Raw genomic sequence first — 26788 nt, 5'->3', positions numbered from 1 at the left:
CGAACTCGGGTTTGTTCGTCTTTCAGGCTGGTTCCTGACAGTTGTTGAAATAGGAATAATTTGTAAAAAGACATACATATTTAAAACTATTTACTGATGTGGGCCAAGGCCTTTTGAGTGTGGAGAAAAACTTAGTACTCATGTATAACATCCCTGGAAAAAGCCTGATTGGCTTCGATTAGGTCATGGTGCCTGTCTCTTAGACCCTCACTGGCCAGGGGCAGCAGGAACATCAGAATATGATCGAAATAGTTTTCAGAAGGAAGTGAAGAGAGATTTTACAGTAAGGAAAAGGTGTAGTGCAGGGAGAAAAAAAAGGCAATCAATGGGTTGCAATGTTTAGAATGTTTTATTTAAGTACAAAAATTGTTGGAATTAAGCTAAATAGAAAAACATAGTAAATATTTACATAAACATTGATAACACCACTGAAATCACACACATGTAAAATGCAGAAAGGTTTTTTAAAGTTCACAAGTTGATAATCATGGAGATTTCCCAAACTGGATGTAACAGCTCACTGCTGAGTATGGCATCAATAAAATATGTAAGTTCTTTGAGTGAACGTTGACCCCACTCTTCTGCAACCCACTACTCCCTAGAAATGTGTTTTTTGGGAAATTCAGACTCAGAGGCAGCAAGAGGAGAAAAGTTAAGAGTTGAGATAGTCACATAACTTGCAGTATAATTTCCTTCATCCTATTGACTGTGTTGAGGTTAAATGGCCAGAGTGTTTTTCTTTAGCCTCTGCTAATATTCTAAAGAATATACAGTGTATGAGCAACTTCTCCTTGCTTGAACAAAAATTCAAAAAAGGCTGAGTGGGGAGTATATTGTACTAGAACTATAAAATTATCCAAAGAAAAATTACCTATACAACTAAGAGAAAACAGAGAGTTAATCGTGCTCTATCTCATGTTTATGAAAATAGAAAAGGAGGCATAGTAGGTAAATAAAATCAGATTTTGAAGACAAAAGAAAACAGACTGAAAACATAGACAAAGCGGAGAAGAAAACAATGCCCACGAGATGGATCGCCACTTAGGCGGTGTTATAAAGATAGGGACACTGCGGTCTACACACTTCACTTTGATGGTTCTAGATTAAAACTGTCTTCCCCCAACTAAATTCAAGGGGGAGGAAATGAAGAGATTGAGGTAACTTTAAAACCAGGCTTTGGCACAATAAGATCATTACTTAAAACAGTCACCTCACATTTTAAAATAGATCATCTTCATCTGATTCTTCAAGATATTTTATAGGCTTCTTTGCCCGTCCAGATTTTACCCGAGGAGCCACAGCAGAGTCCAAGTCCAGATGGAAGTCATCACTCTCTCCCTTGGATTTCTAAGAGAAAAGTCCAAGTAATTTGCACACGTCAACCAGACAGCAGAATTTCAATGTAAAAAACATATCAGCAGACTCTAATTCAGGGTTTCCACCTTCTAATATGGAATAAGAAATAGATCTTCAGCAACTCTCATGGACTAAGTGGCATATGTAACTTTGTTTCAACTAAACTAAACACAGTAAAAGCTAACAAATTATGGGATTCCAATTTATTTTCTTAAAAATGTGCCAAATTATTAAGAGCAAAGCTTGGTTATATTTTAAAACACCTACAGCAAAAGACTAGTTAGGATAAATGCTCACCTTGCTTGTGACTGCTTTAGAAATCGCTTTCTCAAAATTAGAGTCAGAATCATCAGAAGTGGATGGCTTCCTTTTGCGGCGATTCTTGGTTTTGGGGGGATCAGGCTTTTGAGGGACATCAGAAGTCAAGCCTGGATCCTTTTTGGTTCCCTTTGGTGCAGCCCTTTTTTTGGCACCTGTAGTGGAGGTGGAAGACTGACCTGCAAGTCAACACAGGCATTCATCATGGCCACTCTAAGATGAATTGTTCTCACTGTGAACTTTCTTTAGCAACCTGTTGACTGCTTATATTTAACATAGGAAAAGACAATCTAATAGAACCAAAAATGCATTTGAGAATCAGCGTTCTTAAGCATCCATTTAAAAAATAAGTATATGTTTTATCTTAAACATTTGCAATTATGTATAAATCCTGTCCTGGTCATAGAAATGAGCTAGATAATGCCTGGCATTTTGAGAAACATACTAATTTTAAACCTTCTGACCACCAATTTTGATGATAAAGATCTAAAGATTAGATTTGCTTCCATTTGGAAAAGGTTTAATTTCAGTATCAATAGTACATTTTGGGAATAAAGTATTAAAATTGACTTGTGGCAACCAGTTAGTTAATCCCAATATTATTAACCCATCTCTAAGACTTAGGTTCACCTTTTGCCACCGTCTTCTTCACTGTCACATTCTTTTTAGAAACAGGGTTTATGATTTCAGTTTCAGCTGGGAAATCAGCAGCAGGTGAATTCGGAGAAAGTACATTGTCCTTGGCATCATCACCATCAAGGTCTATGACTTCAAATGAAAAGGAAAATAGTACATAAAAGGAACACAGGAAAATCCACTTATTGCTTTGTCCCTCCTATGAATTCCTATTTAAACACCAAGTCTGCGACTTTTTGGGAATATTTCCAACACACTGTAATAACTTTGTCCTAATTTCTGGGCTCTTCATTAACAAAAACAGTTATTTTTTGTATCTCTAGCACCTAGGATGGTACCTGGCAAGCACATTATACTTTTAGCACATTAAACGTAGAACCTATTTATTTGCAAAACTAAACCTAATGAACAACATCAATGTAATGCTAACAAGAACCCACATTTATTTTCAAAGGCAGGGCTTGGCTAATGTCTGGATTATAACCCAGGTGGATCTGAGCACCCCAGTAAAGCAGACATCTCACTGTTTTTATTTAAATACATACCTGAGGTGGTGCTCTTCTGTGGCTTCAATTCTTTGTTCATACGTCTAGAATAAAAAATTATATCCTGACAACATATTCTAAATGTGTCAAACAACAAAGAATATATCGTCAGCTATTAAAAACAATCATGATAAAATCCATATTAGAGAAGATACTTACTTTGGGGAAGTTTTGATCTTAACTGGACTAGCATCTGATGGGACAAAATCTTCATCTTCACTTTTTTTATCAATATCTGAGAAATCTTCATCTGAATCCAAATCCACTGTGAATTTAGTTTTTGCTATAAAAAACATACATATACAAAGAATCAAAGAGGGTAATAGACTGTTTAATCCACAGATTGATATAACATTTCATGAACATTTAGGAAATTCAGTTTAATTTCCTAAAAGATGCTTTAGTTTTTTAAAAAATTAATATAATTACTGCTCTAAGATAAAACAATTTCTGGGATTAAGTGTCCTGAAATACATTGGCTATTCAAATCTCTTAGCATATCTACGTGTTTGTCAGTTTTTCTTACTTGCTGCTCTTCGTGGCTCTATTTCTCGTGGAGGGACATCAAAATCACTTTCGTTACTGCTCATATCTGATTCTGAATCAGACCAGGGGTTTCTCTTCTTTCCTTTTTTGATTGGTTTAAATGGCAATGTAGTTTGTTTCTTTGACTTGGTACCTAGAAGGGAGATAGGAATTAACCACCCTTTACATATTCCTAGACTCACTTTTCTCCATCTATCAGCCTTCCATCCTTCAAATATTTCTTGAGCTCTGTGTTAGTACTGGGAATAAATACAATGATGAACAGAAACAGATGTAGTTCCTCTTCTCATGGAGGTTATAGCTTGGTCAACTAATCCCACAAATAAACACAATGTGTTTATGTAGGGTATGTGGTATATATGCTTATGTGTATAAGTATGAGGTTTCTCCAAGAAAGATACACTTAAGCTGAGATCTGAAGGTTAAATAAGAGTTAACTAGTTGAAGGAAGGTGGATGATGAAGCACTCCAGTTCAGGAACTAGTTTGTTTTGCACAGATGCTACACAAAATATACTTCTATTACTTCTTTTTAATACTTAAGATGTTTCCATTTGTTTTATTTATCTTTTTATTCCCCACAGAACTGAGCACACATTATCTATCAAAAGTAGATATCAAGGATAGACAGAGATCAATCAATGGAATGGAGTTAAGAACCCATAAATAAACCTTAATATTTATGGTTAATTGATTTTAGACAAGGGCAAAGACAGTTGAGTGGGGAAAAAAGTTTTTTCAATATATGGTGCAGGGACAACTGGATATACAAATACAAAAGAATAAAGTTGGACTCCTTCCTTATGCCATATACAAGAATTAATTCAAAATGGATCAGAGACCTAAATGTAAGAGCTCAAATTAAAACTCTTGGGAAAAAAGGGTAAATCTTCATGACCTTGGATTTGGCAAAGGATTAGATATGACACCAAAAGCTCGAGCAACAAAAGAAAAAATAGAAAAATTAGACTTTCATCAAAATTAAAAACTTGTACCTCAAAAGGCATCAAAAGGAAATGAAGTCAACCCACAGAATGGTAGAAAATACTTGAGAATCATATATCTGATAAGGGACAGGCAACCAGAATCTATAAAGAACATTTGCAACTAACTCAACAACAAAGACAACTCAATTAAAAAATGGGCAGAGGATCTGAATAGATATTTCTCCAAAGAAATATAAATGGCCAATAAGCACATGAAAAAGATGCTCAACATCTTTAGCCAATTGGAAAATGCAAACCCAAACCACAATGAAATACCACTTCATACCTACTAGGATGGCTAGAATGAAAAAGACAGTTAACAAGTGTTGGTGAGGGTGCAGAAAAATTAGAAACCTCACAAATTGCTGGTGGGAATGTAAAATGGTGCAGCTGCTTTGGAAAACAGTGTAGCAGATCCTCAAAAGGATATCATAGAAAAATCATATGACCCAGCAATTCCAGTCCTAGGTATCTACCTAAGAGAAATTAAAACAAGTTCACACAAAAACTTAAACACAAATGTTCACAGCAGCATTACTCACAATAGCTAACAAGTTGAAACAACCCAAATACCTATCAACTGATGAACAAATAACAAAATATGATATCTCTACAATGAAATATTATTTGGCAATAAAAAAGAATGAAGTACTGAGACATGTTACTACATGGATGACCCTGGAAAACATTATGCTAGGTGAAAAAAGCCAGACACAAAAGACCACATATTATATGGTATCTATTTATATGAAACGTCTAGAATAGGCAACTCTGGAGACAGAAATAGATTAGTGGTTGTCTAGGGGGAGAAGGAGTTGGGAGGAAATGGGGAGTGGCCATTAATGTGTACAGTGTTTCTTTTAGGGGGCAAGAAATTGTTCTAAAACTTTGGGGAATACTAAAACTATTAATTGGTCCACTTTAAGTGGGTGAATTTGGTATGTGAATATCTCAATGAGGAAGTTAAACATGACTAAGATGTGGTCACTGTCCTCAAGCTTTTAACTGGCTAGAAAGAGAAACCTAATGAATGGAGTTTGTTTTCTTTGGATCCCAACTGAGGAATTCAAGTTGCCAAATTAACAAAATATTTCATTACAAAATGGTATCTACTCAAATCAAATCCCAAAGACAATATTAGGGAGGTTCAAGTATACTTCAGACAGCTCTCCTTCATGTTACTTAAGAATTTATTGAATATCTACATGGAGCGTACTAGGTAACAAACATAATTTTATCTCAACTCTATACCATTTTCCTTAAAATGTTTTAATACCTGGTTCTCTTTTCTGTTTCTTCTCTAATCTTTGTTTTAGGCTTTCTGGTTCCACACTATCCTCTTGAGGACTCCCTTCAGCATTTTCATTCTAAAAGATAGCAAGATGAAAATTGTCAAGTTCTGCCAGCTTTTATTACAGTAAAACCTCGACATAACTGATTAATTTGGGCGAGGGGGTGTTTGTTAAAGCTGAAAGTCTGTTAGAGAATAAAGTAGGTTTTCCAGCATATGTTAAAAAATTGACAAATTAGTTTACCTGTTTTTACTTACGTAGACAAGATTGTGTAATTAAAATTAAGTATGCATGAAAAGTTTAATTTCGCAGAAAAGTTTTCCATATGTATTACAGTAATTTTAAATTTATACTGAATAGGTCTAGTAAATGTGTGTATTCGCCACTCACAAAGAGTAAACAAATGCACATGGCTGGGGTGTGGCTTAGCACACATCAAGGAGCACTGGCCAGCACCTTTACTTTTGATTTTTTTAAAAAATATATATCTTTATTGATTTCAGAGAGAGAGAGAGAGACAGAAACATCAATGATGAGAGAGTCATTGATCAAGCCCGCAACTGGGCATGTGCCCTGACTAGGAATCGAACCCCGATCGCCTGGATCCTAGGTCAACGCTCAACCTCTGAGCCACGCCCAGCCGGGTGGCCAGCACCTTTAAACTGCTATAGAAAGTCACGCGGTGGGATAACAGAACCAATTACTGTGCACAGTGTGGTGTGATCACGTGCTAACCATTCACCAAACATTGTTTACGAGTAGTGACACTTGGATTTAAATATGTAGACTATAGTTGTAGGTATGTAACATATACTTATATCAGTGAAGTCACTAAAGTGTTTTTTCCAACATATGGCCTATTTGCTAAAATTTGTTAATAGTGAATTAATAACAAAAAACATAACCTGCTAATTTAATCATAAGCAAATCTTGGTTAATAGCATTTTAAAATTAACAGGGTGTTAATTTTCATATATGACATATAGACCAGAAATTTTGTCTGTTAAATCCAAAGCCCATTAAATTGAGGTCCACAAAATAGAGGGTTTACTGTTCTTGGAATAAAATAAGGTCAAATATAAAAATCTGTATCTGGTCAAACAGTGATTTTTTTCTTTGGGTTCTGGTTAAGAGCTCTGAATAAAGGTAAAGGTATGATTTTCTCAAGATATTTAAACATTAAAAAAATCAAGCTCATAAGAAAGGAATTAATGCCCTGCCCAGGTAGCTCAGTTGGTGTTATTCCTACATGCCAAGGTTGTGGGTTCAATCCCCAGTCAGGGCACATACAAGAATAAACCAATGAATGCATAAATAAGTGGAACAACAAATCAATGTTTCTCTCTCTCTCGCTCCCTTCCCCTCTCTAAAATCAATCAATAATTGTTTTTAAAGAGAAAGGAATGTTATAATTAGATATAGGATAAATTCCAAACTAATTTGGATAAATTTCCAGGAATAGAAACTTTATAACATAATTTGTTCAATTTTATGTGGAAATAAACATATTTTATGTATAATGTTTTCAAGAGTATTACCTTAATTTTCCTTTTAATTTTCTTTTCTGCCTCTGCTTTCATCTCTGTGGTCACTCGGGGGATGACTCTTTTTCCACTTGGAGAAGGCAAAACTTCAGTCATTTGTGTTTTTTTCCCCTTTCCTTTCCCTCCTTTCCCAGGAAGTCCTACTTGTTCATCTTGTTTTTCCTTGGCTTCAACAGCCTAAAAAAAGGATAGAAGCAAGTTTATAAGCTAACAAAGATATTACAACATCTTTATTACTTTATAGGGATAGCATAAAAGGCAACAGTTAAACTGATTTCAATTTATTATATCTTATGATTAATCTGTGATAACTTGTTCCATAACTAAGTATATCCCCATAACAGTGGAGATACAATTAAGACACACTTTGAACAGTGTGAAGACAGAAGATTAGGTTCTACTCTTGATTTTACCACTGAATCTTTCTGAGGATAAAAATGGGAAACCAGGTTAGGGATAAAATACATATATATGTTTATATGTATACATATTTGTAAATTCAAATAAAAACTAAGGATGTAATTCCAGTAATGTACAGTTATCCAATCAACTGATGGTAAGTTGGACATCATAATGAAGTGCAATAATATAAATTTGCATGTTAATCCTTTTAGCTTAATTTATGAAATGCTTTTTCTTATGTTAAAATAATGTTGGATAACTGAATTAAATTAACAGGATCTTCGGAAACTACTAATTATCTGGCCCTGAAGATAAACTGTCTTTGTACTTTTAAGTTGATTTGGGGGACTGGGTTGGGTTGGTCTTCTTTCACATTTAAATACTCTCATTTTTCTAGCACCCAATGGGTCAAAAAATCAACTCCTGCCCTCCTTTCCTCTCTTTGTTCAATAACTTCTAGGTTAATATGTTTCCTGGCATCATTTACTTTATTCTAACTAGTTTTAAACAATTTGTTCTTTTATGTGTTATCTTGGAATATTTCCTTATGCCTCCAATATTCTATTGCCAATTATGAAATTTCTCGATAGAGATATACTGCTAGAATCTATTATTTTACTAATAAAAATTCTAACATGGGCATTATAAACTACACACCTCTAGCTCTTCAACAAAAGCAGCCAAGTCTTCTTTCCACAAATCTGATGGACTCTTTCTCTTTAATGTTTCCAGCTCTTGCTCCTTCATAAGATAGTCAATAAATTAAGTTAATTTATGTGCATAAACAGCATTTTCATGGAGCACACAATTAAGTTTTTACTTTCATGGTTAGAACATAACTAAGCAACATGTACCACTCATCAACAACTCACTTTTTCATTTCTTAGTTTGCACAGTTCATCTTTCTTTTCTTTAGTTAGATACCAAAGAGGCATATCAAGAAGGTAGTTGAAAGTTGGTCCAGTTGCAGAGTCACTCTTTTCAGTTTCCTTTTCATTGTCACTCTCTTCATTTTCTTCTTCTTCTGGAACCTGTGGGAAGAATTAAAATGTAGTTTTAATAGAAAGTGTGAAACAAAGACATTAGATTATATAGTCTTTAATAATATAGAAAAATGCTAACCAAGAAATTACCTTTTGCTGGGCTTCTTTCCAAGCCTTCACAGGATCTGAATCATATCCCCTCTGAACCAAAACTTTAATTAATTCTTTCTTAGGCTTGTTTTCTATTAAAAAAATATAAACAGGGATAATGGTTGGTTTTAAGTGATATTTTAGGAAAGTGATAAAGTTTTAGCATATTAATTCAAAAGATTAAAACTGGAAATTAGTAAACTTTTTGTCTTGCATAAATTTGTACATCCTGGCATACACAGTTGATCCTTGCACAATGGGGAGGTTAGGGTCACTGATCTCCTAAATAGCTGAATATCTCCATATAATTTGACTCTCCCAAAACTTAACTACTAAATAGCCTACTGTTGACTGGCAGCCTTACCAATAACATAAACAGTAGGTTAACACATATTTTGTATATATATTACATACTCTACTCTTATAATAAAGTAAGCTAGAGAAAAGAAAACATTAAGAAAATCACAAGGTTCATCTGCAAGTTTTTGCAAATTGCCACAAACCTCCAAAAAATTTCCAATGTTTAGTGAAAAACCCCCATGCATGAGTGGACCCACAGTTCAAATCTGTGTTGTTCACCCTGGCCAGGTGGCTTGGCTGGTTGGAGCATTGCCCTGTACACCAAAAAGCTTGCAGGTTCAATCCCTGGTTGGGGCGTGTACAGGAGGCAACTGATCGATGATGTTTCTCTCTCTTCCTCTCTCTCTAAAAATCAATAAAAATATATCTTCGGGTGAGGATTAAAAAAAGAACAAAAAGGAAAAAAAATCCCATACCCGTGTTGTTCAAGGGTCAGCTGTGGTTAAGTGTTCTCCCTAAACTAGCGATTTTCAACCTTTTTCATCTCATAAACTAATACTAAACTAATTACTAATACTAAACTAATTACTAAAATTCTGTGGCACATCAAAAAGCTTATTTTTTGCTGATCTAACAAACAAACAAAAGATATAATTTTGATTCATTCGCACCAAACCGCTATTGTCTTGTAGGCTGTTGTCATTTTTAAATTTGACAGTCTAAGGGAAAAGAGGTCAGTGCATCTGACTAGTCAGGTCTTGCATGTTTAAAAATTCTTGCAGCACATGGGTTGAAAACTGCTGCCCTAAACCATTGACAAATGTAAATTACCACAAGAGGGCAGTCAAATCATATGAGGTTATGATAGAATCATAGCAAAAGACAATCCAAACCTTTATTTCTGGTCTCTACCTCAATTACACTCCCTGGTTTTAAAAAATTTCAATATTCGCCCAGCTGGCATAGCTCAGCAGATGAGCCTCAACCTGTGATCCAGGAGATCAAGGTTCAATTCCCAGTCAGGGCACATGACTGGGTTGCAGGCTCAGTCCACTGTGGGGGGTGTGCAGGAGGCACCAATCAATGACTCTTATCATTGATTTTTCTATCTCTCTCCTCCCTTCCTTTCTCTAAAATCAATAAAGATATATTTTAAAAAAATTCAATACTTGGAAAAGTTTTTAGTACCACCACCCAAACACTGATTTTTCCATGTTGCATTCGTTCCCTTTTTCTTAAAAAATATATATATTTTAAATTTATTGATTTTAGAGAGAGAGAGAGAATAACATCAATCTGTTGCTCCACCTACCCATGCATTCAGGTTGATTCTTATGTGTCCCGACCAGAGTAATCCCAAAATCTTAGCATACCGGGAAGATGCTCTAACCAACTAAGCTACCCAGCCAGGGCTCACTCCCTTTTTCTATAGAACCTCTCCTTCTAATGTTTATAGTAGTCAATACAACCTTTACTTTTTGTTTTTCTTTGAGTCATGTTCCAATGTTACACATTTTAGCCTTGCCTTAAGCATTAATAGCTGTGAAATTAAGGGATTGATATACTAGTGTTATATATTTTAAAATATTCATGAAATTAAACATGTAACAATTAAACATTTTTGTGTACCACCAGAAAATTTTCCTGTGATCACTAGGAACTCATGTTGTCATGTTTTTGGGACTTGCTACTATACACTAGTAGCATGGTTTAGTTGTCCAGCTTTCCTAGTTAGCCCTGGCCAGAACTGAGCTATCTCTTTTAACCTTCCTTTTACCCCAAGCTTCTTGGTCACTTAAACCCTGACTTGGCTGCTTCTAGAATGTCTTTTTTTTTTAAATTGAGAGAGGAAAGGGGAGAGGGAGGGGAAGGGGGGGAAGGGAGGGAGAGAGAGAGAGAGAGAGAGAGAGAGAGAGAGAGAGAGAGAGAGAGAGAAACATCAATGCCTCAGACTGGGATCAATCCTGTACAGCCTGGGTATGTGCCCTAATGGGGAACTGAACTTGCCACCTTTTGGTGTACAGGGTAACGCTCTAACCAACTGAGCCACACTGGTCAGGGCTAGAATGTCTTCAAAAAAGTCCCTAAGACAGGACTCTTTCAGGCTTTGGCATACAATTTACTTATAATAGAAGCCATTTATAATCTTACTTTCAGCCCTTTATTTCCTATCAGACTTTTCTCTTAATCAGTTTACACAGGAACCTCTTCTAGCTCTCTATTCTGTCTAAATGTCAACTAAATTTTGATTTCTCAAGATGCTCAATCTAGGAAAAGACCTGTCTTTCAAACTATACAACCACCTAATTATGTATTTCAAAGAAATGCTCATTTAAGTAGCCAGCTGAACTAAATGGATTTTTCCTACCCTCCCCACCATTACTCTCACCAAAAAATGTTTAAAGGAAGTTTGGTACAATTGTAGTTTAGTAGGCGGTTATTTTAAAAACATACCAATTATTATTTTGCCATCTATTTTCTCTAAGATAAAGCGTGCCTGATTGTTCAGTTTAGCAGATTCAGCGCCAAGCATTCCTAGAAGCCATTCTTTTCTTAATCCATAATATTTAAGCCTGAGTTCAAAGAAGTCTCTTAGAATATCAAGCACTGTGTCATATTTCTTTAAACAGCCTACGTGGTCAAATAGCACCTGGAAAAGAAAAACAAGAGTAGAGCCAAGAATAGATAAATTGGTTAAACTTTAATGGTTTTAGAGAAATGAGTTTATTCTTTCAAAATATAGGGTGTCCCAAAAAAATGTATACACACACTGAATAATTATAAAGGCAGTATTTATTAAAATACATTTCATTTTCAAAGTTGAGCTATCAGCTGTTAAAGTGAATATACATTGTTTTTGGGACACCTTGTATAAAAGTAGCCGAGGATTTCCTTTTAAGATTGATATTAATCTTCTTAAGAAAATTGAAACATGTATCTCATAACAGAAGACATACCATAGAGTTGCATGTGAGACTAGTTTGGAGTTTGAAGACTTTGTGTAGTCCAGCTTTCTCAGCCTCAGCCAGTTTTTCTTCAGTCATCTTCACAACAAACTTCACAGTAGTATCTGTATGATATTCCCTATAATCTGTTATGAGAGGAGGCGTCTTCTCAGTGCCATTCAACATGGGTTCTAGAACCTGTTCTTTGTATGTCTAAAGAAATAAATAATCCTTTTGTAAATATCTAAAACATTGGCTCCTGAATATTCATCAAGTGTTATTACAAAAAGTGTTTCTGCTGATCACACCCCCCCCCCCCCCCCCCCCCCCAGATCCACAATTACTTACCTGGGTCCATGTTCTGACGGGAAGCTCTGAGATTTCAATGGTTGTGGAATTAAGAATAGCCACTTCACCGCTAATCACATATTGATTTGGAACCAGCTCTTCAATAGTACCCTTGAAGTTCTTGTAACTTGGAAGCTAAATTGGTGTTTTAAAAAAGAATGTTTTCTAAATGTGACACTAAAAACAGGAATCACAATAGCATTAAACAGTAAATCTAATATTTAAGTATGAAATAAATTGTATATTTATATCCTCTTTAACCATATAGTCTACTGAACTGAAACCAGAGGAAAATTAATGTTTCTAACACAAAACAGTTACCATTGGCAAAGGTTCTTCTCCGTCCATCAAACGCCTGATGTTATTCACAACTTCACGAATATCAAAGTTGGGGATTTTGCAGGACCACCCAGTACCAATTCCTTCAGCACCATTTATGAGCACCATAGGTATAATAGGAATGTACCATTCAGGCTCCACACGTTGGTTGTCATCATACAAGAACTTTAATGTGTGATCATCTTTTGGTGGAAATAACAACCGAGCCAAAGGACTAAAGAAAACAATCAAAGAATGTTATTTTACAAAAATACTGGCTTTGATATTTATCTTTCATGAAACGGACATGTGTTATATCTATACATGAAATTACCTCGGCTTTACTTGCTGACTAATGTTTGCTTAACAATATTTACTGAGTACTTTCTATGTGACAGGCATTGCAGACATAAGTTTCAGCTTTCAAGGAGCTCACACTCTAGTACAGGGAGCTAGACAAAGAGCTTAAATTTTGTCAGGTGGTGCAGTAAATGCTAAGAAGAAAAATAAAGTAGGTAAGAGTGATTGAAGGGGTACTAAGAAATGGTAGGTGTTTTCTGACAGGATAACATTTGAGCAGAAAAGAAGTTGAGAGAATGAGCCCTGAGATTATCTGCAGAAAGAGTATTGCAAGCAAGAGGGACCAGTAAGTAAAAGGCCTGAAGAAGGTGCGTGCACTTGACATGTATAGACAAAGAGGCCAAGTGTGTTTTGAGCAGAGATAACATGAGATGGAATCAAAAGATATGGGGAGTGCATACATAGATCATGTAAGGTCTGGTTGGCTAGATTAGGGCTCTAGATTTTACTCTAAATGAAGCAGTTGGAAGGTTCTGAACCAGTGACCTATTGATGGTAGAATATAATTGTTTAGATGAATGGTATGACTTAGTATTTTTCCAATGCAGAGCGCATAGGATTTGAAGATGGATTGGACAGAAGTGCGGAGAAGAGGAGTCAGCAGTGACTTCAAGGTTTTTAGCCTGAGAATTAGAAGGATGGCATTCCATTTACTGAGACAGGATTTTGTTTTGGACTTATGTTTGAGATACTTACTAGATGTCCAAGTGGTAAATGGTAAGAGGATAGTCAGATATAAAAGTTTAGAGATTCAGGGCTGGAGTTATGAGACTGAGTGGATGAAGTATCATCATGGATGGCAACTGAGAGTAGGGGCTAGTGAAGAGAGATCTCATGGAGCTTTGAGGTAGGCCAGTATTTAGAGATTGGGAAGATGAGAAGAACCCAGCAAAAAGACTAATAAGGAGGAGAAACAAAAGTCTGGTGTTTTGGAGGCCAAATAGAGTTTCAAGGAGGATGGAGTGATTAACTGCACCCAGCGCTGCTGAAAGGTTGAGTAAGACGACAGCTCAAAATTGAGCATGCATAATGTACTTTCCATAGAATCATAAGGAAGTATGATTTCAACTATGGTATTTAGGAAGAATCAAACTCTTCTTTACTCTGTAAAAGCGTTTCTCACACTTGGCACAACTGACATTTTGGGTCAGATAATTCTTTGTTGTGGGGGGTTGTCCTGTGCATTGCGGGGTGTTTAGTAGTATCCCTGGCTGCTACCTACTAGATGCCAGTTGCATGGCTCCCCTAGTTATGACAACCAAAATGTCTCCAGACATTGCTACATGTTACCTGGGGGGCAAAATCTACCCTGGTTGAGAACCACTCTCTATATAAAGAAAGAAAACAAATTATAAGAAATGGAAGAAAAATCATTTATAGTTTGGCAAGGAAACAATACTTCTAAGGGATACAAAGGCTATGGCTATCAAATTGAAATAGAATTTTGTCTTTCTGCTCATTGAAGATTAGGACAATTAAGCTTTAATGAACTAGTTTTTTTAAATTAATATTCTAAGCATCTGCATCAAAAGTACATTTTCTGATTAATTGAATTTTTATATTTTGTCAACTAAATCTCACATTATTTCAAAATTGGAAATGGCAATTCACTAGAAACTGAAAGGATTACCCACCTGAGCATTGTGAAGATGTATCGAGGACTAGCAGAATCCTTGCCACCATGCAGCCTGGTACCAAACTGACCAATGGGTTGTAAGAGGTTCAAATTATTGCTACCCACAAAATTCTGAGCCAAATTGATAATGGTCATCATTAGTGACATCTGGGGAAAGAAAAGATTTATTAATCTGATCTGTAGGCTTTTAATACATAACCATTATTATGACTAAACCTTACTATAATCCTGTAAGGGTTTATGAGGTGTATCAAGGTTTACAGAGTTTTCCCAGATAAGTACACAGCAGATGTAGTGCTTTAGCCCAAGACTTAGGGCTCCAAGTTCAGGATCTTGCCTTCTAATAATTTCAATTGAGTCCTTGAAGGCATAGCTCCTTTTTTCACCCAGAGCAGAAGAAAAAATCTACTTCTTTAAGTTACAACACTTTGCTCATTTCTACTCTAGCATGTATAACTTTATTCTAGAGTTGTGTGCGTGTGTGTTGTCCCTCTTGGTTAAACTATGATTATACCTTGAAGGTAAGAAACATATTTGAATTACCTTTGTGTACCTGGTACATGGTAAGTATTCAACAAATCATGAACATTTACTGGGTACCCACTATATTTTATATATATATATAAATATAAAATAGTTTTTATTGATTTTTAGAGAGAGAGGAAGGGAGAAGAAAGAAACATCAGTGTGAGAGCATAACATCGATTGGCTGCCTCCTGTACAAAACAGCAACCTCTCAGTACACAGGACAACACCTAACCAAGTGAGCCACACTGGCCAGGGCTACCCACTATATTTTAATTGAAAGCAACAAGCAAGATAATCATTACATTTAAAGTTCTAGAAACTTATAGGCAATCTAGTTCTTTAAAACATAATGAATGCAAAAAAGCAATTCAATCCCAAAATAAAAAAGGAATGTATGTTTGTGTAAAGTCAAACAATTCAGGCATATATAAAAATTGGAAAGTTGCCCTTTCCAATTCTCAGGGATAACAAAAGTCAGTAATTTGGAACTCATTGTTCTAGACGTTTTGCTTTAAGTACTGTTCCGCCTCTTTTTCCCGAGCTGACAACAGGACATGGACATTCTTCAATGTTAGTACACACAGATTTACTTTAGTTATATCACTGATTCCATGCATAGATGTGTCACAATTTATAACAATTTTCTAATCAATGAACATTTTTGATGTCTAAATTTACCATCAAAGTTATAATAAACATCTTTGAATATAGCTCCTTGCAGACTTATGAGTATCCTTATAGAAATATTTTTAGAAATAGATTTGTTAGGTCAAAGTGTAAGCACATATCTAGTCTGATAGATTTCACCAAATTATTCTCTACTACGAATGTACCAGCTTATATATTCTCACTAAGTGTTTGGAGAATGATTCTGCAGGTATTTCTGCTATAATGCTTTCTGGAAATATTATAGGTTATGTGTTTACCTCACCATGATGGTAAGAGGACATCTCAGCCACTGACCCAGCTAACTGGGCAACCTTCACCTCTCGCTTGTCATTCCGCTTGAAACATGTAAACAAAACCTTTCTCTGACCTGGTTTCAAACCTTCAAAATGAAAGAGGTGCAAATATTAGTAACCTCAATTTAACTGTTTCTGGGCATTGATTTCTATGTTATGATAAAAACAGACTAAAAAATTGGAACTCACCATCCACCATAGATGGGATAGATCTCTCATTATCAGAATTTGAGAACAGGATAAGTTCCTTGTTTATGAAGTCATTGTACGTCAGATATGTGGTAGTTTGCCCATACAAGTAATCCTGAGGGATCAAAGAGAGTATTACATAATGTGGTTTAAAATAATGAAACAAAGAAACCTCTTAGTATTTTTAGGATAGTTATTAAGTCCCTAAAAAATTCAGAAGTATTTTGCTTTTTAAATATATTTTTATTGATTTTAGAGAGGAAGGGAAAGGGAAAAACATTGATGTGAGACACATCAATTGGTTGCCTCCCATACGCACCCTGACTGGGGATTGAACCCACAACCTGGGTATATGACCTGACTGGAAATCAAACTGGGGACCTTTTGGTGCACAGGATTCAACCCACTGAGCCACACCAACCAGGGCAGAAGTACTTTGTTTTAAAGATAAAGCAAATTTAATTGTTGCATTAGGAAAAAAGTTCACTGTCTTTATAATTTCTTTTATGCCCAATACATTTATGTAGCAGTCTAAATAAGAATAAGAATACTTATACAGCTACCAATTATTACACTTTTTACTGAAATAGCTAGTCAGCAACTTAAATTTATCATATCAATCCTAAAAGGTCAGAAAATAGTACATTTTGTAGGATATATTTAAAATTTTTACCTCAGGAAGGCCAAGTAACTTCCGTTGTCTTCTATCCTCCATGAAATGAGTTAACCATTCCTTTCGATCATCTATCTGTTTTTTGCTAAAGGCCTACAAATTAGCAGATGAAAAAGATGTCACTGGTACTAATAGGTTCCAAAATATCTCTTGTATAAAAACAAACAACAAAAACTCAGTTTTCTAAAATATCTTGTCCCTTTCTCTGGGAATATGCTTATTAAAAATGTTATAGTCTATAAAACATCCTATTACATGTTTCAGTTGACTAGCTAAAGTAGTGATTTATAAAAACTAGAATATATGTATGAAATACAATTCAAACTCACCAGGCTGATTGCAGCATCATCTTCGGGACCAGAATATTTGAACTGGATACGATGTCTTTTCATATCTGCAAAGTATTCTTTAGCTTCTTTTGATGTGCTGGTGCCCAAACCTACACAACCAAGAATACCAAGTTACTCCATGTAATCTTGTATAATGGTATATTACAAAATGAGAAGTTCTATATGAGTTTCACTACAAACCTTTGTAATACTTGACTTTCCATTTTTTATGATTTGCTGTAGAATTCTTCCATTCTTCAAATTCAGGAAGGCTATAGAAAGACATTTCTTGCTTGTTTTTAGACACCTGTGGTAAAGAACACATTGCTGTGGCTTTGCACAGTGCTGGTTCTTCTACATACCACCATACTTCACTGGGGTTATGTGGTGTATGTAGGTTTGAGAAGTAGGGACTTAAAATATCCATTATGGTATCTTAGAAGTTAATATACCTTTACAATGGGAGTAATAAATTCCTCCAGAAAACGATGTCGCAGAAGAGAGGGCCAGTTGTGATGGATAAAATTAATCAGCAAGCCTTTGATATGGGAACCATCTTGGTCCTAGAAATATTTGGAAGGCCAAACATAGAAGTGTTTAGAAACTAAAAAAATTATGATTGACATAGTGGGTAATTTCTCAATTTTTTTCCTATGGGGATCAATAAAAAAAGGCTATTCAAATATTCAAAGACTATTCAAATCCAGACTCTTAACCTGTATATGTTGTGTGCATATGATATAAATGTAATACCATATCTCTTCAGATATTGATTAGAGAAAATGACTAAATCTCCAAGTTAAGTAATTTCCTTTCATGGCAGGAAAGCAATGCAACAATAAGACATGTTTAATTTATTGTAACAATCTAAAGTATCTTTTGAAAAGCAAATCTGACCTGATCCGTCATAATCATTATCCTCCCATAACGAAGAGTCTTCAGTGAATCTTCATCTTCATAGTTTTTCTTGTACTGAAGACCCACAATCTTTATGATATTGTTAATTTCGGCATTTTCCATTATCTGAAATGAACATATATTGTTTATAAATTTTAAAAGAACAAAGAAATACAATGGTATATGTTGCTTGGATTCTTTTGAGCTCCAGTATTTTGAGCTATTATTAGCTATACTGCAGTAAGTCAAAAAGATCTGTTAAGACATGCTATAGCCCTGGCCGGGTGGCTCAGTTGGTTGGAGCATTGTCCCGTACACCAAAAGTTGCTGGTTCGATTCCCAGTCAGGGCACGTACATAGGTTGTAGGTTCTATGCACATATCCAATTTCTTAAAATAACAACAAAGTATCTAAAACATGTTTTAAAATGCCCAATGAGGGAATGAAACACAAGCACAAAGTCCTGCTTTAAAAAAATAGATTCTTAAGATAGTTTTATATTCTACCTGTTTATGAGAAGCTTCCCGAACATTGAGTATTTTTCCTCTAAGAGGGAAAACCCCGTACTTGTCTCTCCCAACCACACCAAGGCCTGAAACAGCCAAGGTTTTAGCTGAGTCTCCTTCAGTCAGAATAAGTGTACAGTCAGTAGAGTTTCGGCCTCCTAAAACAAAAATACACAAATTATTGGCACATTTAGCTCAACCTCAAATATTAACTCAGACATGCTGTTAATAGCTTTGTGATAAAACCTAAGTAATTTATAATTCATAACAAGTTGGCTTAGGAGTTAAATGGAGCTAATTAGATATATTTTAGGTAAAGTTTATAGTAAATAAAAGTCTTAGTTCCTTAGGCTAATTTCTCATTTTATACTACTTCTGAACATTCATTTGATAATATTATGTGAAAAATATTTGTTAATAATAGGGTTCATTACCTGCTACTCTAAAATATGGCATCTTGGCATACTGAATTTTAGAAAATGGTAGAAGTAGGAAGATCTCTCTGACCTCACCCCTCAGACTTCTTCCCTGAAGCAGGTCATAAGACTCTCATTGTGAGAGGTGTCCTCCATATACCCAGAGGAAAGGAACATTCTTAACTTCAAAACTGAGGGACAATGAGAAGAATCTGAGTGATCAGGCCTCATCGAGCTTCTCTAAGTTTACTACACTTAGCTAATACTCTTTGCTTATCATATCTTTCCATGACTTTAGATTCTTCATCAAACCTAGGATAACAATACCCAGGTTTAACTATTTCATTGAGGCTTCATTTCCTCCTGTGTCATATAAAATTTACATTAAATTAATCTGTATGCTTTTCTCTTGTTAATTTGTCTTCATTAGTTTAATTTTCAGACCCAGCCAGGAATGTAAGGGGGTAGAGGAAAACTATTTCCTCTCCTATAGATCAATATGTAAACATTTTTGTTCTATACCACCAAACAATCATCGACATTATTTATAACAGCCAAAAGCTAGAAATGACAAATATTTAATAACAGGGAATCCACTGATTTTTAGCAGAGTAAAAATATTCTCTTAATATTATCTGTCAAGGAAAAAATACACATAAAAAATCTGGAAGCATTAAATGTGTACCTGCATCATTGGCATCATCAAGTTTGGGAATTCCCTTGATTCTGTTATGTTTTACAGCTGAACACTTCTTGTTTAACTGGACTTGAGCCTTAAACTTCACCCAGTTTAGTATGCTTTCTACAATACCACAGCCAATTGCCTGAAAATGAGAAGATTCATGTTAGGGAAGAAGAGTTCTTTCAGAAATGTATAATATAAATGAGCTCCCATAAAAATAATTCAAAGATTGAAAAAAGAAATACGATTTCTGGATAGAGGGTGGCATATCTTCCTGTCTCAGGTTATCACTACTGAGGAAGCTGGTTCCTTTGGATTCATTCATTCAATATTTACTGACTACGCACTTATATTGTCTCAGACATTGAGCTACATGTTTAAAATCTAGCAGTTAAAACAAATTAGACATGGTCCTCATCCTCATGGAGTTTAACGTATAACAAAGACAGAAATAAAATGAGAAATCACAAGTGTAATGAGTGCTATGAATAAGTGAAAAATGTGCTACATATAATAGTGTATGTCCAGTGTTATACTGAAATAAACTTAGTGGGGGAGAAGGGTAGAAATAAAGGCTTTCCTGAGGAAATGACATTGAAGACCTAAAGCAGTTAACCAGATTTAAAGCATTTCAAGGAGAGATAAGCATGTGAAAAAGTTATGAGTACTGTTTTTCAGTAATTTAAAGCCAGCAGGACTGAAGATTAGATAACACAGGAAAAGATGGCCCTGAGATGAGGTTGGAGATGGCAGGGTGTTATAGACCAAATTAAGGAATTTAGACTTTTTCTAAGAGTGGAAGTCATTGAAAGACTTCCAAGAGTGAAGACAAAACATGTGCTTTAACACAAAAAGATTACTCAAGAGTATTACAAAGAAAGGACTGAAATTGTGTGAATGTTAAGAACCTATTAAGAGATGATAATGGAAGGTATGGAGATATCCAAAAGCTGATTATTGGACTAGAGAGGAGAAGGGAAAGGAAAAGGCTCCCAGCTTTCTTGTTTATGCAACCTAGTGGTTGGTTGGGCCTTTTTACTAAGATAGGAAATAGTTTTGTTTTTTGGGGGTGGGCGACTGCCTTGTATGAAGGTCAGTGAGTATGCAGAGAACTGAGTTTTGGATGTGTGATTTAGAGCAACTTTAGATATTCAATGTTTGGTAAGCTGTTAGATGGGCCTAATTCAGAAGTCATTTAAACTGAATGGTGCCCTGGCTGGTTTGGTTCAGTGGTTAGAGCGTTGGCCTGTGGACTGAAGGCTTCTGGGTTTGATTCCGGCCAAGGGCATGTACCTTGGTTGCAGGCTCGATCTCTGGTCCTGGTTGGGGCACATGAGGGAGGCAACTAATCAATGTGTCTCTCTTTCACTTCGATGTTTCTCTCTCTCACTCTCTCTCCTTTGCACTCTCTCTGATAAGCAATGGAAGAAATATCCTCGGATAAGGATTTAAAAAAAAATTAAAAATTAAACTGAATGGTGATATGAAATGGGGGAATACAGGCATATAGGTGGCAATTAAGGCTCCAGTAAGTGAGGTAAAAGCTGTTTTTTAGAGTGAAAAAATACGTGGGAGGGATCTTTTTTTTTTTTTTTTTTTTTTTTGAGATAAAGTGGGAGAGAGAGAGAGAGATAGAAATAGCAATGAGAGAGAAACATCCTTTGGCTGCCTCCTGCAGGCCCTACTGGGGATGAGCCGGAAACACTAGCATGTGCTCTGACAGGGAATTGAACTGATAACCTCCTGGTGCATGGGACAATGCTCAACCAACTGAGCAAAACCAGCTGGGCTATGGGAGGAATCTTTGTTCTGCAGAGCTGAGAAGGGCAATGGAAAATAAAGCAAGGTGTTTCTACTTTTTTATTTCCAAGTACTCACAGCTTTGATGAACTTTTCACTTAATTGGCATGTTGATCCAAAACTCTTGACTTGTAAAGTCATGTTTTCTTTTGTCTGAGAGTCAAAGGTTGGATTTTCAATTAAGGCATTCACAAAAATCCACATGTGATTTTTCACCTGCAGTAAAAGTTGATATTAAATCATTAAAAATGTACTCATGCTTTATTTATAGCCTTTCTCTTCTTCCTTGACTTTGGAAAAAGAAAACTGTGCTAAAATACAATACCTGATGTGCTTTTACTGCAACACCACCCTTGTTCTTCTTCTTCACAACATCAACAAGTTTAGCCACAATCTGATCAGCTACATAATCAACATGTCTGCCACCCTGATGAGGAAAAATACTCAACTGTAAAGCTCAGTATCCTCAAAATTTTAATAATCAAACATAAAAAAGTCTAATTTAGCTTACTTTATACCAGCGTAGCCAAATATCCAAGTTCATTTTATATGTTAAAAACAATAATACATATGAAAATATAAATCATGATTAATAACTTAAGAATAAAATTACCTTGGAAGTAGCAATGCTGTTGACAAAGCTAATTTGTTGAAAGCCTTTTTCACTCATTGTTAAACATACTTCCCACCTGTGGTTTACTTGTTCATGGATAATCTTCAATGGATTGCCAGTTTCATCTACCTTATCCTTCAAATACATATCCACATAGCTACGGAATCCTTTCACCTGTACAGGAATTAAAATGGTACAAAAAAAAGATTTAAAAAGTAGACTGAATAATAGACTAAGAAGATTTTTCAAAACAAATGAAATGGTTGTTCAATGATGGGTTTAAAAGCATGGTTATTAAAGGACACAAATGGATTCATTTAGGTGTTTCTTTGAGAAAGAAATTTCCTTTTGTAAGTTTAAAATGAACTGATTAAAAAGTGTAGTATATAGTTTTCTTTGCAGATAATATCTGAAAAGTGTTAAGAAAAACATGAGAGGAAAGAAAATCAATTTTGCCTTTGACAATGATCACCAGTTCCCTCATTGCCAGAAAATACTTACTGGCAGCTTATTTCCATTGAGAAAGACTTTGACATCTTTAGTGGATCCAGCAATATCATACGCTCTTCTAACCATTAGTGCAACAATATCTTTGTCTAGGCTTTGCATTTTAAACTTAGACAAATCAGGCTGGAAGGTAATACATGTATAATCTTCTCCATTAAAGGGCTTGAGTTCCATCTCACTGGCTCTCCCCATGTTATCCATCCATGTCTATGGAAGTAAAAAATAGGAGAGATGAAAAATTTGAATCATCTTTCAAATAAACTAGAACTAAATATCACAAACTTGTAAGTCCTAAAAAAAATAACCAAATATATGTTCATGAATAATTTTTCATGTTTTAATAGATTATAAATAATGTTAAATTAAGTCAACAATTAATGCCATTATCAATTGCTATAGTACAATTTGTAATCAAGACACAAAATACAACTATTTACTTGCCTGTTTGAACATTTTCTTGTATTCTCTACTGGCTGTTTCCACAGTAAATTTGGTACTGAATATGTTACACAATTTGGCTCCATAGCCATTACGACCACCTGGGCAAATAAATATAAAATACCATATGTTATCTCATGAACAGTTTTATTTCTTAATCACTGTCAAAGCGATGCAGTTAAAAAAGATTTTAAAACTTTATGCCCGGCAGGGCCCGACTCAGCGGTTGAGCATCAACCTTGGATCCAAGAGATCACAGTTCAATCCGGGTCAGGGCACATGCCTGGGTTGTGGGCTCCACCCTAGTTGGGGGCATGCGGGAGGCAGCCAATCAATGACTCTCTCTTATCATTGATGTTTCTATCTCTCTCTCTCCCTCTCTCTGAAATCAATAAAGATATTTAAAAAACAAAAGTGTGGTTTTTTTTTTTTTTAGCAACAATGTTTGCTATTTTCCTCAATACCCTACCTGTTACTTTCTTTTCATCATCATCATAGTTACTTGAGGTTAAGAGCTGTCCAAAGATGAGAGCTGGGACATACATCTTCTCAACTTTGTGTTCAACAACAGGAATACCTTTTCCATTATTCCATATACTAATTAAATTGTTTTCCCTAAGAAAAGAAAGTTGAAATTTGTTTGTTAAGCTAGTGTTTAAGTATATTTTATATTTAAATACCATTATTTCTAAAATATATAAATTCATAGTCTTAATTTCTTTATGGCTCTTATATACATATTTCTTCTGAAATTCAGCATGAACTGTCTTTCCCACCATGTTTAGTTCCTGATACTCCTGAAATAGGAGCCAAGAGAAAAAAAAAAAAATTAAACCTTTCCAACACCTGGGTAGACACTGATAATACCAAAAAATAATGGAAATTTTAAAATGTTAGGATAAACAAAGGGAAATGGTTTATGTTCAATGGAAAGATAAAAACAAAATTTGGAAACAGTATTATTATACTGCTTTTAGGAGGATCATCTATATACTGTCCTAGCTCTCTTAGCTTTCCCATGGAACAAAACTCATTGCAAAACAAATATGAAAGGGAAAAACATTATCAATTGTAAACTTTCCTGCTTGCCAGTAAAATACTAAGAATTGATTTGGACTTTGATTAGGCTAACAAAAAGGTGAAACAAGCATTCTGACCACCCACAAAGGGACACCCAGCATTTATAATCAGAAATGTTAGATCTCTATCACCACCTGCTGGTTTACTGTTTGAATAGCATTATGTGGGGAAAAACTTAAAAAAAAAAAAAAAAAAAAAAAAAAGCTCAGCCGCTCTAGACTCCAGAATAATTCAAGCAATTATTGGAGATGCTTATTGAAGTATTTAGGGATGAAGTGTCATAAAGCCTGTAATTTATTTTAATATGTTTCAGAAAAATATAGATGAAGCAAATATGGCAAAGTGTTAATAACTGCTGGATCTAGATAGTAGGGATAGATTGTTCATTTTAGCATTCTGTCTTTCTGTGTTTTTGCAAACTTATTTTAAAAAGTCAACTTTCAAAATAAAGTCGGGTGTCTCAGTTGGGTGAGCATCCTGTATACCAAAAAAGTTTTGGTTTAATTCCTGGTCAGGGCACAATGTGCAGGAGGCAGCCAATCCATGTTTCTCTCATGCATCGATGTTTTTCTCTCTCTATCCCCTTTCTCTCTAAAATTAATAAAAACATATCCTCAGGTGAGCATTAAAAAATAAATAAGTCAACTTCACTATAAATCCAATAAAATGCAACTAACAGTAACAGTGAACTATAACAAAACACTAAGCAAGAGACTTACGGGTCAATTGTGACTCTAATACAAGACATTTTTGGGTCCCTTTGTTTGTTGTCTGCAGCATTGACTGAAAGAAAATAAAATACACATTTGTAAAAAGTAAAGTATTAAAAAAAAATTCCTTAACTGAAAGATATAGAAAGAAAAGTCTCGAGCACAGGAGTAGCATCAACTAAGTGTTAATTCAGCAATTTTTATTCATAGTACTGTTTCTAGGAAAGAATTCAACTTCACTGCCTCACCTCTGCCAACTGTTTGAAATGACAGCCCTGGCTACAGAGGATTTGCTAGGAATGATACTTCTTGTGAAGAATTTGACCAGTAGATCTTTATAAAAAATAATTTACTCACCTAGAATCTCATCAAATATTTTGTACAAACCAGGGACAAAAGTGACTTCCCTGTAGTTGATGCCAATATCTTCATCATAAACCCACATTTGCTAGAAATAAGGGAAAGAGATATAATTATTTTTACCCTATATTCATTGTTTTATCATCATGATTACTGTAAGGTCTTCTGGATAAAACATGTATATACATATTATATATATGATAGCTTAGGCTAATTCCAGTGACACTACACAAAGTATAGAAAATTAACCAGGAAAAGTACACATTCTAACTACTTAGTAACTGCATTTAATTAGCTTGGTTTTTACCTGAGTCACTAATTCCACAGAGCCAATGTAGGTGTCTGGACGAAGCAAAATATGTTCCAATTGTGTTTTCTTTTGATAGATTCTTTCAATAGACAGTCTTTTCTTAGCATCTTCATTTTTCTTTGTTCTGTTGATTTGCATATTTTCATTTACAGGCTAGCAATTTAAAAAAATTTGAAGAAAGGGGAAGTTTAATCTTAGGTTCATCAGAAACTATGAGCAAAATGTCTACCGCAATGTGCTTAAACATGCTGTAACAAATCACAGTCTTTCAGTGGGTACTGGAGGAGTTTACATCTTTTTGTATAAACATCGCAGTTTAAGTTAACCGCAGCCAGGTTCTTCGGTGTCAATTTTAATAGATAGATTACCTCGCTAAGTGTACCTGACACGGAAGTATTTCCCATGTTTTAGATGTCATCAGTGAAACACACCCACTTCTTCCATCTGCCCCACAAATATTTACTGAGCGCCTACTATGTCCCAGGCACATAATAGGTGCTAGTTCAGCAGCATGTTTGGAAGGCTATCGATTGGCCGCGCTAACGTGGTGAACACAGGACCGACATATTTTGAGCCGCTCGGGTCTGCCGGCTCCTCAAAGGGAACACCGGTGCCCTGCTCTGCACCTTTCAAGGTCAGGGACATTCAATTCCATTTTCAACCGGAAGGTAGGGGAGAAAAGCATCAGTAGTGCTGTTTATAGTCACAAGCGGGCCATTATAATACAGATCTACTATAGGACCCATTGCGTCCTGTCCCTAGAAACAGTAAAACAAAACACAATACGCTAGAAGCCAGCTTAGCCGATAACACTTAAGCATTAGCACCATAAAGGGTTTCTCCTTCTGTACGATCACGCGGAGCCCAGGAGACCGGGGTCCACACGAAACACAGGCTCCCAGGCCGCCGCAGCGCGCCCACAGCCCAGGAGCCGCATCCCTCACCCGCAGCCAGGGAGATACCAGGCCGCGCTCAGGCTCCACAACCCGCCTCTTCCGCGAGCTGTACCTGCAGTGGTGACACCTCCATGGTGACGGTCGTGAAAGGGCTCGAGAACCCTGCAATAGACTAAACCGGCAGGACCCACGAGACAATCCTGGGGAAGCGGCTTCTCCTCAGACGCT

The 26788-nt window shown here is 35.6% G+C and overlaps 1 protein-coding gene across 1 annotated transcript; it reads right to left on the bottom strand.

The window, feature by feature from the left end:
* Positions 1-330: 330 nt before the first annotated feature.
* On the bottom strand, positions 331-26788 carry TOP2A (DNA topoisomerase II alpha). The gene is made up of 35 exons (XM_016202245.2): positions 26673-26788; positions 25662-25817; positions 25352-25442; positions 25004-25067; positions 23674-23819; positions 23208-23305; positions 22761-22973; positions 22260-22433; positions 21972-22073; positions 21725-21862; positions 19850-19988; positions 18749-18906; positions 18243-18368; positions 17798-17908; positions 17547-17652; positions 17346-17455; positions 17017-17109; positions 16344-16458; positions 16119-16240; positions 14663-14811; positions 12672-12903; positions 12351-12485; positions 12015-12215; positions 11512-11707; positions 8758-8849; positions 8497-8655; positions 8282-8365; positions 7217-7399; positions 5663-5753; positions 3382-3534; positions 3015-3138; positions 2856-2899; positions 2305-2442; positions 1654-1853; positions 331-1347 (listed from the first exon to the last, which is right to left on the bottom strand). The coding sequence occupies exons 1-35, from the start codon at positions 26691-26693 to the stop codon at positions 1219-1221; spliced, it is 4593 nt and encodes a 1530-aa protein (XP_016057731.2). The 5' UTR covers positions 26694-26788; the 3' UTR covers positions 331-1218.

The sequence above is a fragment of the Miniopterus natalensis genome, chromosome 17, assembly GCF_054644295.1.
Source record: "Miniopterus natalensis isolate mMinNat1 chromosome 17, mMinNat1.hap1, whole genome shotgun sequence".
In the NCBI taxonomy this organism is placed as follows: domain Eukaryota; kingdom Metazoa; phylum Chordata; class Mammalia; order Chiroptera; family Miniopteridae; genus Miniopterus; species Miniopterus natalensis.
This window is presented reverse-complemented; position numbering and strand designations above follow the sequence as displayed.